General features: G+C 52.4%; 2 protein-coding genes across 6 annotated transcripts in view; both read right to left on the bottom strand.

Moving 5' to 3' along the window:
* NECAP2 (NECAP endocytosis associated 2) overlaps positions 1 to 7431 on the bottom strand; it is a 28343-nt gene extending 20912 nt beyond the window's left edge. The window contains exons 1-2 of the mRNA XM_073570263.1: positions 6498 to 7431; positions 6086 to 6361 (exon numbers count right to left, since the gene is read on the bottom strand). The gene's annotated coding sequence lies outside the window, so the exon portion shown is untranslated. The remainder of the gene's footprint in view (positions 1 to 6085; positions 6362 to 6497) is intronic.
* Positions 7432 to 7571: 140 nt separating this feature from the next.
* Positions 7572 to 16387, bottom strand: SZRD1 (SUZ RNA binding domain containing 1). Of its 5 annotated transcripts, none has more exons than XM_073570268.1 (4): positions 16203 to 16387; positions 9841 to 9890; positions 9314 to 9565; positions 7572 to 9129 (listed from the first exon to the last, which is right to left on the bottom strand). In XM_073570268.1, the coding sequence occupies exons 1-4, from the start codon at positions 16251 to 16253 to the stop codon at positions 9027 to 9029; spliced, it is 456 nt and encodes a 151-aa protein (XP_073426369.1). In that variant the 5' UTR covers positions 16254 to 16387; the 3' UTR covers positions 7572 to 9026. The 5 variants fall into 5 exon arrangements, with proteins under 5 accessions (XP_073426369.1, XP_073426368.1, XP_073426366.1 ...); XM_073570267.1 differs by having other exon boundaries at positions 9314 to 9568; positions 16203 to 16383; XM_073570265.1 differs by lacking the exon at positions 16203 to 16387 and adding an exon at positions 15916 to 15990 and having other exon boundaries at positions 9314 to 9568.
* Positions 16388 to 17387: the final 1000 nt, after the last annotated feature.

Here is a 17387-nt window from a genome sequence, read left to right as displayed (position 1 = left end):
CCTTAAATCAAAGAGATGTCACACAAATTTCTTAATAAATAACATTTCCCACATGTCTACTTTACATCGGCACAATTTTGGAAGCAAAATTTTTTTTTTGTTAGGAAGTAATAAGGGTTAAAAGTTGATGAGCGATTTCTCATTTTTACGACAAAATTTACAAAACCATTTTTTTTAGGGACCACATCAAATTAAAAGTCATTTTGAGGGGTGTACATGACAGAAAATACCCAAAAGTGGCACCATTCTAAAAACTAGACCCCTCAAGGTGCTCAAAACCAGATTCAAGAACTTTATTAAACCTTTACGTGCTTCACAGGAACTAAAGCAATGTGGAGGGAAAAAAAATTAACATTAAACTTTTTTTGCAAAAAATTTATTTCAGAAGAAATTTTTTTTATTTTCTCAAGTGTTAAGAGAAAATCAACAACAAAATTTGTTGTAAAATTTCTCCTGAATACGCCGATCCCCCATATGTGGGGGTAAACCACTTTTTCAGCACACGGCAGAGCTTGCAAGGGATGGAGCGCCGTTTGACTTTTTCAACGCAGAATTGGCTGGAATTGAGATCGGATGCCATGCTGCGTTCAGAGAGCCCTTAATGTGCCTAAACAGTGGAAACCTGCAATAAGTGACCCCATTTTGGAAACTAGACCCCTTAAGGAACTTATGTAGATGTGTGGTGAGCACTTTGAACCTTCATGTGCTTCACAGAAGTTTATAACGTAGAGCCGTGAAAATAAAAAATCCATTTTTTTCTACAAAAATGATCTTTTCGCCCCCCAAATTTTTATTTTTACAAGGGTAACAGGAGAAATCATACCCCCACAGTTGTTGTGCGATTTGTCCTGAGTACACTGATACCCCATATGTGGGGGGGAACCACTGTTTGGGCGCATGGGAGAGCTTGGAAGGGAAGGAGTGCCATTTTGGAATGCAGACTTTGATGGAATGGTCTGCGGGCGTCATGTTGCGTTTGCAGAGCCCCTGATGTACCTAAACAGTGGAAACCCCCCCCCCCACAAGTGACCCCATTTTGGAAGTTAGACCCCCCAAGGAGCTTATCTAGATGTGTGGTGAGCACTTTGAACCCCCAAGCGCTTCACAGAAGTTTATAAACGCAAAGCCGTGAAAATAAAGTCTTTTTTTATTTCCACAAAAGTGATTTTTTTTTTTAGACCCCTCCAAAGTTGGTAAATAGTGGAAATCCCTCAATTCTTGCTCCAACCCTAACCCCAACACACCCCTAACCCTAATCCCAACCCTAATTCTAACCCTAGCGGAAAACTGAAAAAAAAAAATATTTTCTTTATTTTGTTATGTTGGCCTAACCAAAAGGGTGATAAACGGGGGGTTATGTACTTTTTTTTTTTTTTATTTTGATCACTATGATAGTTTATCATAGTGATCAAAATGAATGAATGGAATCTGCCAGCCGGAGCCTGCAGATTCCCGGCGGGCGCACTGCGCATGCACCCACCATTTTCTCCGGATCCAAGATGGCAGCGCCCACCGGAGGGACACAGGACCACCGGGAGGGGGCCCTGGACCACGTTGAGGTACCGGGGGGGGGGGGGGGGGAAATCGGGGACCCTCTTTCTCTCTCCTCTGATGTGCGATCACATCAGAGGAAAGAGAAATTAAATGCAAAATCGCGGCTTTTTTTTTCCGGTCGCCGTTATAGTGTTAATAACGGCGATCGCAAAAGCGGGGTCGGCAAAAACCGACCCGATTCATGTTCCCTGGGGTCTCAGCTACCCCCTGCAGCCGAGACCCCGGAGAAAATCCGAAACTGGGGGGGGGGCGCTATTTACTTACTCCACAGCGCCGTGAATTCACGGCGCTGTGGTTTAAGTACCCTTAATTACCGCCGTTAAAAGGCGTATCGGCGGTCGTTAAGGGGTTAAGAGCATAAAAATTCAAAGTTTAAAAATTGCAAAATTTGCCCCATATTTCTGTTTTTTTCATAAATAAACGGTAGTCATCAAATTTTACCACTAACATGAAGTACAATATGTCACAAAAAAAAAAAAAATTCTCAGAATCGCCAACATCCATTGAAAAGTTCCAGAGTCATTACCTTATAAAGGGTCAGTGGTCAGAATTGTAAAAATTAGCCCGGTCATTAACGTACAAACCACCCTTGGGGGTAAAGGGGTTACTTTATTTCAGTTCTTCAATACAAAAAGTGAAAAAGTGTAACTCATTATATAGAGTCATTACAGAGTGATCTATTTCAAGTGTTTATTTCTGTTAATGTTGATGATTATGGCTTACAGCCAATGAAAACCCAAAAGTCACTTAGTAAATTAGAATACTTTTTAACACCAGCTTGAAAAAATGATTGCAAAATCCAAAATGTTGGCCTACTGAAATGTATGTTCAGTAAATGCACTCAGTACTTGGTCGGGGCTCCTTATGCATCAATTACTGCATCAACGCAGCGTGGCATGGAGGCGATCAGCCTGTAGCACTGCTGAGGTGTTATGGAAGCCCAGGTTGCTTTGATAGCAGCCTTCAGCTCGTCTGCATTGTTGGGTCTGGTGTCTCTCATCTTCCTCTTGACAATACCACATAGATACTCTATGAGGTTAAGTTCAGCTGAGTTTGCTGGCCAATCAAGCACAGTGATACTGTTGTTTGGAAACCAGGTATTGGTACTTTTGGCAGTGTGGACAGGGGCCAAGTCCTGCTGGAGAATGAAATTTCAATCTCCAAAAAGCTTGTCGGCAGAGGGAAGCATAAAGTGCTCTTAAAATCTCTTGGTAGACGGCTGCGCTGTTTGGTTTTGATAAAACACAGTGGACCTACCCCAGCAGATGACATGGCTCCCCAAACCATCACTGATTGTGGAAACTTCACACTGGACCTCAAAATAGTAAAATACAATTGTGGTACACATGGTATATGTGGGAATCAAGATCTAATTACTTACATAATATAGTAATTCAAAGAATCATGGAATATAAGCCACATAAAAAGTTTAGTATATAGGACATATGAGGACAACTGCAATCCATATAGAGAGCAACCAACACACAAGCAGTCAAGAAGTCCCATAAAATAGAATTTTATTCAATAGTGCATTATAAAAACATGGACACTAAAGTACATGGAAACAGAGGGGAGAGAAACGAGAGCGTGAAAAAATGGCATATATAAGCCAGATACAACACCCACACACACCCAGATTTGCCAACCTTATAAAATATCATGGACCGTAAAAAAGTACAACATATATGAAAGGTCAAGGGGCACATAGCAGAAACCGGTAGTTGCAATGTTTACAGTGACATCCCTGAGGAAGGAGCTTAGCGCTCCAAAACGCGTGTCGGGGTTAGGCCGGCAGTACTCCACTCCCAGAGTTCCCAGGTAACGCCTTATGCTAAAGACCCTTTAATCTTTGATCTGACATCAGCACTTGCTTTATGATTGCTCCATGTTAATACATTCAAGGCTCTTTAGATACCGATTGTGAATATGATCATTTGCTCTATATTTGCCTTATGGTAAATGTCACTGTAACATTGCAACTACCGGTTTCTGCTATATGTGCCCCTTGACCTTTCATATATGTTGTACTTTTTTACGGTCCATGATATTTTATAAGTTGGGCAAATCTGGGTCTGTGTGGGTGTTGTATCCTGCTTATACGCCATTTGTGCACGCTCTCTTTTCTCTCCCCTCTGTTTCCATGTACTTTAGTGTCCATGTTTTTACAATGCATTATTGAATACAATTCTATTTTATGGGACTTCTTGACTGCTTGTGTGTTGGTTCCACACTGGACCTCAAGCAGCTTGGATTGTGGCCTCTTCGCCCTTTCTCCAGACTCTGGGACCTTGATTTCCAAATGAAATGCATAATTTACTTTGATCTGAAAACAACACCTTGGACCACTGAGCAACAGTTCAGTTCTTTTTCTCCTTGGCCCAGGTAAGACACTTCTGGCGTTGTCTATTGGTCATGAGTGGCTTGACACAAGGAATGCGACACTTGTAGCCCATGTACTGGATACGTCTGTGTGTGGTGGCTCTTGAAGCAATGACTCCAGCAGCAGTCCACTCCTTGTGAACCTTACACCCGTATTTTTGCATGGCCTTTTCTTAACAATCCTTTCAAGGCTGCAGTTATCCTGGTCGCCTGTGCACCTTTTTCCACCACACTTTTTCCTACCACTCAACTTTCCATTAATATGCTTGGATACAGCATTCTGAACACAGGCAGCTTCTTTCGAAATGACCTTTTGAGGCTTAGGCCTGTTTCACACATCCGTTTTTTTGCGTCCACCAAAGTGTGAAAAAACAGATCCGTTTTGCCACAAACAGATGCTAACGGATCTGCTTTAGCCACTATTGCACGTCTATGGGGAAAAAAACAGATCCGCCAAAAAAATGGCGGATCCGTTTTTTTGCAAAACGGCGGATTTTGACGTACGTCTAAAAACGGATGTGTGATCCAGGCCTTACCCTCTTCGTGGAGTATGTCAGTGACTGCCTTCTGGACATCTGTCAAGTCAGCAGTCTTCCCCATGATTGTGGAGCCTACTGAAACAGATTAAGGCCTGGATCACACATCCGTTTTTAGACGTCCGTCAAAATCCACCGTTTTGCCAAAAAAAGAAAAAACGGATCCGCTTTTTTTGGCGGATCCGTTTTTTTTCCCATAGACTTGCATTAGTGGCTAAAGCGGATCCGTCCAAAAAACGGATCCGTTAGCATCCGTTTGTGGCAAAACAGAAACGGATCCGTTTTTTCACACTTTGGCAGACGCCAAAAACCGGATGTGTGAAACAGGCCTAAGGGACCTGTCTAAAGGCTTAGGAAGCCTCTGTAGGTGTGTTTTGTTAATTATTCTAATTTACGAGTTTGTTAATCAAATTTACTGAGATAATGACTTTTGGGGTTGCATTGGCTGTAAGCCATAATCATCAACATTAACAGAAATAGATCACTAATGATTCAACGTGTTTCACTTTTTGTATTGAAGAACTGACATTAACTTTTTGATGATATTCTAATTTTGTGATAAGCACCTGTATACTACTCTTAGATATATTGATGTGTTTGTCATCTGGATGGGAACAAATAAGACCTTTGCCAACTTCATTACCGCCCTAAATTACAATGATCTTGGACTTTTACCTCACCGTAAAGTGTCTTATTGTGTCCTTTATTTTGAATGAAATATTACATGTTAAGATTTATATTCCTACATTTCGCCTCCTCGGTCCCTCCAGCCACTCAGTGCTCCTATGCTGTGGATGAGGATGTTTCGTCGCCCAAGTCCCTTCAGCTGATTAGGACAGTTACACTGGCCCGATCCCTCAATCGTCCTCTGCCATAGAGGAGTATGTTTCGCCGCCTCTGGCCACTCTGTGTTCCTCTGCCCTACATCAGGGCAGTTTCGCTGGCGGGGTCCATCTTTTCCACCATTACTTGTATACGCTATGGAGGAAAAGCTGGACACCAGGTGGCAGGTGAGGAAAGATCATCCAGACATTGCACCATCACCACTTAGGGTATGTGCAGATGGTCAGTAATTGGCAGCGCTTTGGATGCAGCACGTCTCCGTGTTCATCAAACAGTGCAGATTCCCCGTGTCCAATACATTACACGGGTGAGATTTATCTTGAGGAGACTCACGTCTCTGCAAGATAGGCTGCGATGTGCAGAGAAGCGCCACATGTCCGTCTCTGCAGACGATCCCCAGGCGTTGGTGCACATAGTGGGCATGGGATTCATTGAAATCCCATCCACTATGCTGTAACATCTAGACAGTGCGAATGTACACAGCTTCCAACCCACAGCATTTACTGACCATGTGCATCTACCCCAAGGGGTTTCGCAGTTTTATTACAAGTTTCTTCGCCTGCGCTGTTCATCTACGAGGCTTGGAAAAAACTGTGTACCCACCGCCAAAACCTCAGCATCTGAATGCGTGCCAAAACATCAACGCATCATCCAGCGTCTTAACACAACATACAGAATGGATCCCAGCAGGGAGACATATAAGATCACACAATCCCACGCGGGCGGCTCATGCACCGCAGCGAGGTGAAGTTATCACCAGACCTTACACTCACCTTTCCTGCAGCTTCTCGAGTTCCAAATATACTGACACAGACGTTCACCCAGGACGGGAAAATCCACTGCTGACATTTTTACAGATCCACAGTCAAATCTGCAAGGGGATTCCAGCAGCACTGCACAAGATGATGGCCACGGGGAGAGAGGCAGAGGAATGACTGGTGGACATGGCGCTGCATCTTGTGGATTTCTGCGCAGATCCTCAGCAGCACGGTTTCTTTTTCTACACATTGCTGCTCCTGGGATACGACGTGGATTCTCTAGCCACAGATCTGAAGGGTAAATCCACAGCAACCATCAAGCTGTGTGCACACAGCCCACATAGTTGGCGAGCAGGAGCAATCACACGGCGACTCAGCTCACAGTACATCAATGGGAACAAGGAAGCTGCTCCTGGCAATCATTTACCTCCAAGTCTCGTCACGCATCAGAACTGTAGCGCCGCTAACGAACAGGATGGGCGATGAATCAGAGCAACATTGGATCGTTTGATATTGACAGATTAGTGCAATATCTACCGCCGAGCAGATACCAAGACGTGGGGTCCGATCTTGTGGTCTGCCCCCAGCACAGGTCCTAGGGATGAGACATGCAGGCACGGTTCAGCTCATGAACACCCCGGACTCCAGTGTACTCATGATGCAGCGGGCAGGTGGACAAGAGCACCCAGCGGGCAGGCGGTCAAAAGCACCCATTGGACACCTTTACCCCAGTCAGTAACTATATGCAGAGGACCTTAGTGGAAATCACACAACACTCATTTATTTAGAAAGAGTGAAATTAATCTTCTGGATTTTCTAAGCCAGGAGCAGAGCTGCCCCTCCCGAAAAACAGGAAGTTCAGGACTGAACGCAAGACAAATGCCCCTCACCAGGATAGCTGACAACAATACTGAAGATTCAGGACAGTCGGGTCGTACTGACCACGAGGCGGGCACATAACTACCACAGCACCAGTACGACAGACTGAATGTCAATGGTGGGGGATTAAAAGGGTTGTCCAGGAAGTATATATCTACAGACTGCATCATGTCTGAGCGGGAGCATCAGGAGGTCCGCAATAAGACACATGGCCAGATGAGGCGCTGGAAGAACAGCAGAAATTCATTCCTGTCCTGGACCACCTCTATAAAGTTAAACCACGGCAGAACCAATTCTTCCTGTGTCAGGATCCCCCGCTCTACTTATGCTGTACTGATCCCATCAAGTCCTAGACTCTAGTCACATCCAGAGCAGCCCCAACCAATCTACCTGGATCTACACGTCTGTCAGCTCAGCACAAATCATAGATGGAACTATGAAATACCTGCAGTCGCCGTACACAAAGGGGGTTGCAGCAGAATAACTGCAGTCCTGGATGTGAGCAGAGGATAAGACATGATGTAACAGCAGAAAAGTGACCGCAGCTCTGCTTGTGAGTAGAGGATAAGACCAGACATGGATGAAGCCCCGGCGCGGTAGAGACGCTCGGCAGACGCTCCCGTGGATGGCGACTTTTTACATTCTTTATTAAGGCCGACGTCTCTCCTGCAGCGAAATTCATCGTTACAAATCTGACTTATATAAAGGAGCTACTAAAACATTCACACACCAGGAGAGCAAAAATGTAATAATCGAAGACCTGTCCCACATGGCGCAGCAGAGGACCACGTCCAGAACCGCACCATTACTAACCCACTGATGGCTGGCTGCACCACTGCCAGTGACGGGTCCGGTACTAGAGGCCATGATCATGATCTATGGGGAATGTGCAGTAGCTTTGTCTTCTATAAGGCTCCTCCCTCTTGTCAGTTCAGCTCCTGCTCCCAGCAAGCACTTATCAGCCAACAGGAGCATTTTGGCATCGCAGGAACCTGGACTTTCACATGAAACCCATGATTATTACAAAATGAAGAAAAAAAAAAAAAAAATTTATATATACACAAACCAGCAAGAAAGCGCAGCAATCCGGAGGCTGCACGGTCCGTGCACGTAAATATGTTATCCCTCCGCCTAGAACATTTAGAGTCCTCTGTACAACATGGCCGCCGCAAGACGGGGAGCAGACGGCACAGTCACATGACAGAGAAATACACTTTTGCTCTGAACATCGTTTGGATCTGGATTCTACAAGTTTAGTCCAGTGCACAAAAACCAAGACAGCGTTCAAAAACTGCCAAAAAAGACCCCTCTGCTGCCTCTCTTACCATCCACCGCCTTCAAGTGTCTGCTGCACCACCACGTCGTCACTGCGGGGGGGAAATACAGCTCTAAACCGTGCAAAAAAAAAAAAACCAAAAAAAAAAAAACCCTCTCTCTTCCACATCTCCTTGTGCTCTCGGGACAGCACAGGCATTAACCCCTCACTGCAACAGGCCACAGGCTAACCATGCAGTACTAAGCACTGAACGCGCCCGATACACACTGCAATGGCAGCCGCTCCATAATACTAGAAATTCGCTCTGCTAAAATAATCTCATAGTTAAAACTGGCTCATGCACACGACACCTGAGGAAAGGGGCCCCGGTCCTCACCGAGAACATCCTCAGCAGCGAGGAGGCAGACATGCACTCAAAGGAAACTCATGATGAGGGGAGGGGACACAAGTCCCACGCCCCTACAGACAGGACTGACAGAACGTTATTGCTGGCGGTAACTTCCATAGAAGAGGCAGTTGCAGGCACGGGGCGCCCCCAACTCTGCCCGCTCCCTGCCCACCTATCTAATGCACATGCACACCCTTGCCCTTGTGATAAGACCTTGGGCAGCGTGTGGCGATGTGCCGGTCACAGTGGTCGGAGCTACAGGGGTGGCGGAAAGGGGGTCACAGTGCACGGGGTTTAAGGTCACAGTGGGCGGAGCAAAAGGTCAAAGTGCAAGTAAATGAGGCGACTCCCTCTGCTCGTGTCCATTGGTGTGACGGGCCGGTGTGGCCCATGGCGGCATTCTTCAGGTACATCTATCTGCGCTGTTTGAAACCCTGTGACCCGTCTGGACCCAGCGGCTGCCGGATAACATCATTAGATGGTCTGCTGTCCTCTGACTGATTGATCCGTACAGGCCTGAAAGACACAAAAGGGTGAACGTCAGCCCGTCGTCCATAATACCATCAGTGAGGAGTCAGATTCACTGGAGGGGCAGTCCGAGAAGCTAACGGTCTGTGGAGCTAATGAGCCGTTTAATGTGCGGCCAGGTCTGCAGACTGTAGGCCACGAATGGTGGCAGCGCTGCCTCGGGACCACTCACCGGTCCACTATTGGCTTCTCTGGTTCCTCCTCCGGACTGGCACAGCCAAGGATACGTTTCCTGGCCTCTGCGTACTCCGCCTCCCTCTGAGCCAAGGACTTCAAAGGAACAGTTGGCCGGCTGCTGGCATTGGGGTTACTGGACAATCCGTTGCTTGTAGGCCTCTTCAGGATCCTGATCTGCGGGGGAGGACCAGCCGGGAGAGAGTCGTCCTGAATGACCACTGGAGTTTTGGGAGGAGACTTGGATTTCCTGCTGAACAAACAATGAGAATATAAAGACTTAGAAAGTCTCCAAATGAAGGCCTTGCACCCCCGGACTGACAGCACAACACCTAGCAAGTCTGGAGGACAAGACAACACTTCTCTATAAGCCTGACCCAACTGGCTGCCAGGAGAAGCAGTCAGAGTATCACTAGTGTGTGCAAGACACTGATCCCAATAAGTCACATCCTGGATTATACTCCAGAGCTCAGCTCACTATTCTGCTGGTGCAGTGACTGTACACCGCACACACTCGGCTCTTACCTCTCCCTCTCTGTTATCCGCAGCTTCTTCTCTAACCGTCGATCTATTTCCTGGAAGAGATAAATGCTGCTGTGAGCAGAGTCTGTCCCAGTGTACAAGTGTCGCACGTCTGACTTTCTGGAGTGCAGCAGCTTGACTAGTAGTTTCTTTATGCTCAGAATCAGCGCAGGGATATTTTAGATCAGGGGTCCCCAACCTGTAGCTCGGGAGGCACATGTGGCTCGCAGTCTCATGAATTGTGGCTCGCAACTGTCTGCCTGCTTGATGCATTGGGTCCAGGTCTAGCAAAGCAAACAGGTATGAAGAGTACATCTCAAAATGGTGAATTTCTGAGTAGTCCTGCACAGAAGAGCAGATCTGGATGCACATATCCTGGTCTTAGGGGTTTAGAGATGTTTTAGGTATGGTACGCTGTAGGATGGTACTACCTGTTAGAGGAGGTGCTCAAAGCTGGATGTGACAGTGTGTTGGGAGAATACTGAATGGGGGGGATTGTGGGAACCCCTGGATCTTGGTGTACTGCTTTGGTGTGACTTCTGTGGAAAAGCTTTGGTTATCATTATACTTGAAATGGGGGCTTTGGTTGACACTACTTTGAAGGGGGCAGGAGCAGGATGTGGCTCGCGACTCTCAACAGCAGAAAGATTGGGGACCTTTAGATTAAAGTTGTCCATCCATGGTGAATTTCTGCCAGTTACCGGGTTCACATTAGCGTTTCAGTCCGCAGCGTGGTGCTGCAGACTTTTCCTTAAGCTCCGCCTATTTCCGCATGTGTCCGGCGTACCTATTTTTAACATTGTGTATGCAGGGACACACCCGTGTGCGTCGTTTTGAAGTGCCCTCAAAACGCAACGTGTTGCATTTTCTTGCATTCGGCGGGCACATCAAAACTACGCATGTGGACGCATCCGCATACAATGCATGGCCCTGCGCCAACAATGTTAAAGATAGGTACGCAGGACACATGCGGAAGTAGGTGGAGCTTAAGGAAAGAGGTCCACATCACCACGCTGCGGACTCAAACGCTAATGTGAACCTAGCCTTACTGCACCCACTCAGGAACTTGCAATCACAGAGGCTTGCCGAGGGTCCACAGCCGGTACAACGACCTATAGGAAAATCAGAACCCCTGACATATTTTAAGAGAATCTGTCCCCCCCTTCCCCGGACGTGTATGACCTATTAATATGGACACAGAGGTGAAAGAAATGTTACACTGGTCATACCCATCTGCCTTATAGCAATGGTCTTGATGCTGACAAATGTTATTTCTTCCTTTATATTAAAGATATCTTGCATGATCCGGGACATGCGGTGCTGTAAGAAAGCCCTACCCCCTGTATTCATTATAATACTTACTCCCTCCCATCAGCGTCATTTATGGCCCCTGAATCCCGAGCCCTGCACTCCCTCCACAATCAACACCTCATCCTTTCTTCTTACAGGCGCTGCATTCAGGGATCTTCTGCTCCAGTGACCTCCAGTGTGCGCCACGACAATGTGCTCTCCCCACATAATCACTATGTATATTTGGTTCCTAGCGATGACTATGCAGGGAGCAAGTTGGGACAGCATCTTATCTGCACACACCAGAGGTCACTGGAGCGGAAGTCGCCTGGCAGAAGATGCCTGAATGCAGCACCTGGAGAAGGGAGGATGAGGTGTGTATTCTGAAGGAGGTGCAGAGCACGGGATTTCAGGGCCGTAACTGATGCTGATGGTAGGGGGGTGGCAGTATAATGAAGGAAGAGATTTCTTACAGCACCGAACGCCCCGGAGCCTGGAAAAAATCATTAGCAGAAAGACAGAATATAACATTTCTCAGCATCAAGACCAATAAAAGGCATACAGGTAGGACTGGTGGAACATTTCTTTCACCTGTATGTCCATATCAATAGGTCATACACATCCCTGGGTGAGGGACAACAGATTATCTTAAACCCTTAAAATTGCAGTCACAAATGGTCGTAGCATCAATAACAGGTTAAGCTACAGCTAAACAACCGACAGCTGTGAACAGAGCAACCTCAGCGCTGCACGAATTACATGTCAGGAAGGGGTTAAGCTAGACTACAACTCTCAGCATTGGATGGCGAGCTCCACTGTAGCAGTGCGGACCCTTGGGGTGTTACCAGACAGGGCGAGGCAGCACAGGGTGTCAGGTCATATGACTTGGCTGCAGCTCAAGACGTCAGTGCGACTCATATGCCAAATAAAGCGACCTATACGTAGAGGTATAAATAGCTGCGGTCGCTATAAATAGCCGCCAACTCCGGGTAGCTGCAGACACGAAGGTCTGCACACCCAAACCGGGAGACAAGCTGCAAGACTGCGACCTACCGCAACCCCAGAGATTACTAGAGAAAGGGTGCCCGGCACAATCACCGCAGGAATGAGGAGGGGAGGAAGGGGCGCGCCGCCACAGCAGACACGGCCGGAGGGAGGAGGAGAAGGAGCGCGCCGCCACAGCAGACACGGCCGGAGGGAGGAAGAGAAGGAGCGCGCCGCCACAGCAGACACGGCCGGAGGGAGGAGGAGAAGGAGCGCGCCGCCACAGCAGACACGGCCGGAGGGAGGAGAAGGAGCGCGCCGCCACAGCAGACACGGCCGGAGGGGGGAGGAGAAGGAGCGCGCCGCCACAGCAGACACGGCCGGAGGGAGGAGGAGAAGGAGCGCGCCGCCACAGCAGACACGGCCGGAGGGGGGAGGAGCGCGCCGCCACAGCAGACACCGCCGGAGGAAGGGGAGAAGGAGCTCACCGCCACAGCAGACACCGCCGGAGGGAGGAGGAGCGCACCACCACAGCAGACACCGCCGGAGGGAGGAGGAAGGGGCGCACCACCATCGCAGACACCGTAAGAGGGGGGTGGAGGAAGAGGAACACCACCACCGCAGACACCGCCAGAGGGAAGAGGAGGGGGAGCGCACCGCCACAGCAGACACCGCCGGAGGGAGGAGGAGGAGCGCACCGCCACAGCAGACACCGCCGAAGGGAGGAGGAGGAGCGCACCGCCACAGCAGACACCGCCGGAGGGAGGAGGAGGAGCGCACCGCCACAGCAGACACCGCCGGAGGGAGGAGGAGGAGCGCACCGCCACAGCAGACACCGCCGGAGGGAGGAGGAGGAGCGCACCGCCACAGCAGACACCGCCGGAGGGAGGAGGAGCGCACCGCCACAGCAGACACCGCCGGAGGGAGGAGGAGCGCACCGCCACAGCAGACACCGCCGGAGGGAGGAGGAGCGCACCGCCACAGCAGACACCGCCGGAGGGAGGAGGAGGAGGAGCGCACCGCCACAGCAGACACCGCCGGAGGGAGGAGGAGGAGGAGCGCACCGCCACAGCAGACACCGCCGGAGGGAGGAGGAGGAGCGCACCGCCACAGCAGACACCGCCGGAGGGAGGAGGAGGAGCGCACCGCCACAGCAGACACCGCCGGAGGGAGGAGGAGGAGCGCACCGCCACAGCAGACACCGCCGGAGGGAGGAGGAGGAGCGCACCGCCACAGCAGACACCGCCGGAGGGAGGAGGAGGAGGAGGAGGAGCGCACCGCCACAGCAGACACCGCCGGAGGGAGGAGGAGGAGGAGGAGGAGCGCACCGCCACAGCAGACACCGCCGGAGGGAGGAGGAGGAGGAGGAGGAGCGCACCGCCACAGCAGACACCGCCGGAGGGAGGAGGTGGAGGAGGAGCGCACCGCCACAGCAGACACCGCCGGAGGGAGGAGGAGGAGCGCACCGCCACAGCAGACACCGCCGGAGGGAGGAGGTGGAGGAGGAGCGCACCGCCACAGCAGACACCGCCGGAGGGAGGAGGAGGAGCGCACCGCCACAGCAGACACCGCCGGAGGGAGGAGGTGGAGGAGGAGCGCACCGCCACAGCAGACACCGCCGGAGGGAGGAGGAGGAGGAGGAGCGCACCGCCACAGCAGACACCGCCGGAGGGAGGAGGTGGAGGAGGAGGAGCGCACCGCCACAGCAGACACCGCCGGAGGGAGGAGGAGGAGCGCACCGCCACAGCAGACACCGCCGGAGGGAGGAGGTGGAGGAGGAGCGCACCGCCACAGCAGACACCGCCGGAGGGAGGAGGTGGAGGAGGAGCGCACCGCCACAGCAGACACCGCCGGAGGGAGGAGGAGGAGGAGCGCACCGCCACAGCAGACACCGCCGGAGGGAGGAGGAGGAGGAGGAGGAGCGCACCGCCACAGCAGACACCGCCGGAGGGAGGAGGAGGAGCGCACCGCCACAGCAGACACCGCCGGAGGGAGGAGGAGCGCACCGCCACAGCAGACACCGCCGGAGGGAGGAGGAGGAGCGCACCGCCACAGCAGACACCGCCGGAGGGAGGAGGAGGAGGAGGAGCGCACCGCCACAGCAGACACCGCCGGAGGAGGAGGAGGAGGAGGAGCGCACCGCCACAGCAGACACCGCCGGAGGGAGGAGGAGGAGGAGGAGCGCACCGCCACAGCAGACACCGCCGGAGGGAGGAGGAGGAGGAGGAGCGCACCGCCACAGCAGACACCGCCGGAGGGAGGAGGAGGAGGAGGAGCGCACCGCCACAGCAGACACCGCCGGAGGAGGAGGAGGAGGAGGAGCGCACCGCCACAGCAGACACCGCCGGAGGGAGGAGGAGGAGGAGCGCACCGCCACAGCAGACACCGCCGGAGGGAGGAGGAGGAGGAGCGCACCGCCACAGCAGACACCGCCGGAGGGAGGAGGAGGAGGAGCGCACCGCCACAGCAGACACCGCCGGAGGGAGGAGGAGGAGGAGCGCACCGCCACAGCAGACACCGCCGGAGGGAGGAGGAGGAGGAGCGCACCGCCACAGCAGACACCGCCGGAGGGAGGAGGAGGAGGAGCGCACCGCCACAGCAGACACCGCCGGAGGGAGGAGGAGGAGCGCACCGCCACAGCAGACACCGCCGGAGGGAGGAGGAGGAGCGCACCGCCACAGCAGACACCGCCGGAGGGAGGAGGAGGAGGAGGAGCGCACCGCCACAGCAGACACCGCCGGAGGGAGGAGGAGAAGGAGCGCACCGCCACAGCAGACACCGCCGGAGGGAGGAGGAGAAGGAGCGCACCGCCACAGCAGACACCGCCGGAGGGAGGAGGAGAAGGAGCGCACCGCCACAGCAGACACCGCCGGAGGGAGGAGGAGAAGGAGCGCACCGCCACAGCAGACACCGCCGGAGGGAGGAGGAGAAGGAGCGCACCGCCACAGCAGACACCGCCGGAGGGAGGAGGAGAAGGAGCGCACCGCCACAGCAGACACCGCCGGAGGGAGGAGGAGAAGGAGCGCACCGCCACAGCAGACACCGCCGGAGGGAGGAGGAGAAGGAGCGCACCGCCACAGCAGACACCGCCGGAGGGAGGAGGAGAAGGAGCGCACCGCCACAGCAGACACCGCCGGAGGGAGGAGGAGAAGGAGCGCACCGCCACAGCAGACACCGCCGGAGGGAGGAGGAGAAGGAGCGCACCGCCACAGCAGACACCGCCGGAGGGAGGAGGAGAAGGAGCGCACCGCCACAGCAGACACCGCCGGAGGGAGGAGGAGAAGGAGCGCACCGCCACAGCAGACACCGCCGGAGGGAGGAGGAGAAGGAGCGCACCGCCACAGCAGACACCGCCGGAGGGAGGAGGAGAAGGAGCGCACCGCCACAGCAGACACCGCCGGAGGGAGGAGGAGAAGGAGCGCACCGCCACAGCAGACACCGCCGGAGGGAGGAGGAGAAGGAGCGCACCGCCACAGCAGACACCGCCGGAGGGAGGAGGAGAAGGAGCGCACCGCCACAGCAGACACTGCCGGAGGGAAGAGGAAGGGGCGCAACACCATCACAGACACCGGCAGAGGGGGGGGGGTGGAGGAGAAAGGGGCGCACCACCAACGCAGACACTGCCAGAGGGAGGCAGGGGCACACGACCACCACAGATGCCTCCAGAGGAAGGGGCGCTCCACCAATGCAGACACTAGAGGGAGGAGGGGGCACACAACCAAACACAAAAGCCACTGGACAAAGAAGGAAGCAGCGAACGACCACCACTGATGTGGTGGGGGTGCTTTAGACGTCACCAATCACCTGCAGGGGGCGCTCTGCCCTCAGGCATAGGGGTGTGAGGACCCTCTGTTGGCCGGACATGGCTACCCTGTGAGCTAAGGGCTCTGGGGTGACATTTGAGGCAGTCACACCTCGCAGAACTGGCCATGTCCCGGGGTCGCAGAGGCTCCGGAGACCCCGGATATTGAGCGGCCTCCGGACAGTGGAGGCCGCGGCACACACAGGAGAGGGGCCGGTCGGAAGAGCCCACTAATGCCGGCGTGCTCACGCTCGGCCCGCCCTTCTCCCGTCACACAGCCTCCGCTCACCCCGCTATCGGCCGCTTCCTCCCAGCTCTCCGCGACCTCATCTTCTTCCATCTTCCGCTCAGCAGCCGCCGGAAATCGGGATAAGCGCTGGGCTTTACAGCGCACGCGCAAAACTCGACGGAGCACGCATTTGCACTCGCTCCGACGTATAACACGTGACAGATAACCACACCTCTTACGTCACCTGGCCCAACGCCATGTTGGTACACCCAATGACCAGAATAGAGCCGAGAAGCTGACAGCTATCAGTAGTGTCCACTCACAGCACAGGTGTCATGTTACTGGAGCAGTTTAAAGGGAATCTGTCACCCCTTTTTCGAATATGAGCTGCCGGCACCGACATCAGGGGCTTATCTACAGCATTCTGTAATGCTGTAGATAAGCCCCCGATATAGCCTGAAAGATAAGAAAATTAGTTCGATTATATTCATGCGACACCCGTTGGACCGGACCGCCCCCCCCCCTCCAGTTACAGCATTACAGAATGCTGTAGATAAGCCCCTGATGTCGGTGCCGGCAGCTCATATTCGAACAAAGGGGTGACAGACTCCCTTTAAGAAATTAGAGCTGAGCCCTGATTGGCTGTTACAAGCAACAAAGACTATTTTTTCGCTTGTGTCAGTCAGCGCCTTCTTTTTTGATGACGCTTCACAGTGACCAATCAGTCACAAAAATTTGCTGGTTTTAGCTTTTATGTTTTTGGTCTGTCCACAAGACGATTATCGCGGTCGGAGCAATCACCATGACCCCGAAATCTGCAGCCAATGATCGGCAGCGGCACTGGACTCCATTGATGCGCGGCAGTTTTTCTCTGCGCCAATCTGACGTTTTTATTGATATCACTTTAAGGCCATGTGCACACAAAAACCAGGAGTGGAACGGTCAGAGGAAAGGCATAATGGAAACATTTCCACCACTTCTGCATTTATCACCCACTACTGGTTTTGGCGCACAAATACTGGGGTAAAAACTCACCAAATACTCAATGCGTGCATGTGGCCTTATTGGGGTTTTTTTAGGAGATGCTGCAACCAAAAAAGCAAAATGTAATTGTCACGAATTACCAGGGAGGATATATTCGTATATCCCACCTCTGCCACCAATTGTAACATACCCGCTTCTCAGCACATGACTTGGGGTTGCACCTGCAAGGGTTAATCTTTCTCTTCTCACTTAGTCCGCATT

Source organism: Dendrobates tinctorius, unplaced genomic scaffold, assembly GCF_039654945.1.
Source record: "Dendrobates tinctorius isolate UK_male_01 unplaced genomic scaffold, ASM3965494v1 ptg000028l, whole genome shotgun sequence".
Classification (NCBI taxonomy): Eukaryota; Metazoa; Chordata; class Amphibia; order Anura; family Dendrobatidae; genus Dendrobates; species Dendrobates tinctorius.
The sequence above is the reverse complement of the archived record's forward strand: the minus strand, read 5'-3'. Positions and strand labels throughout refer to the sequence as shown.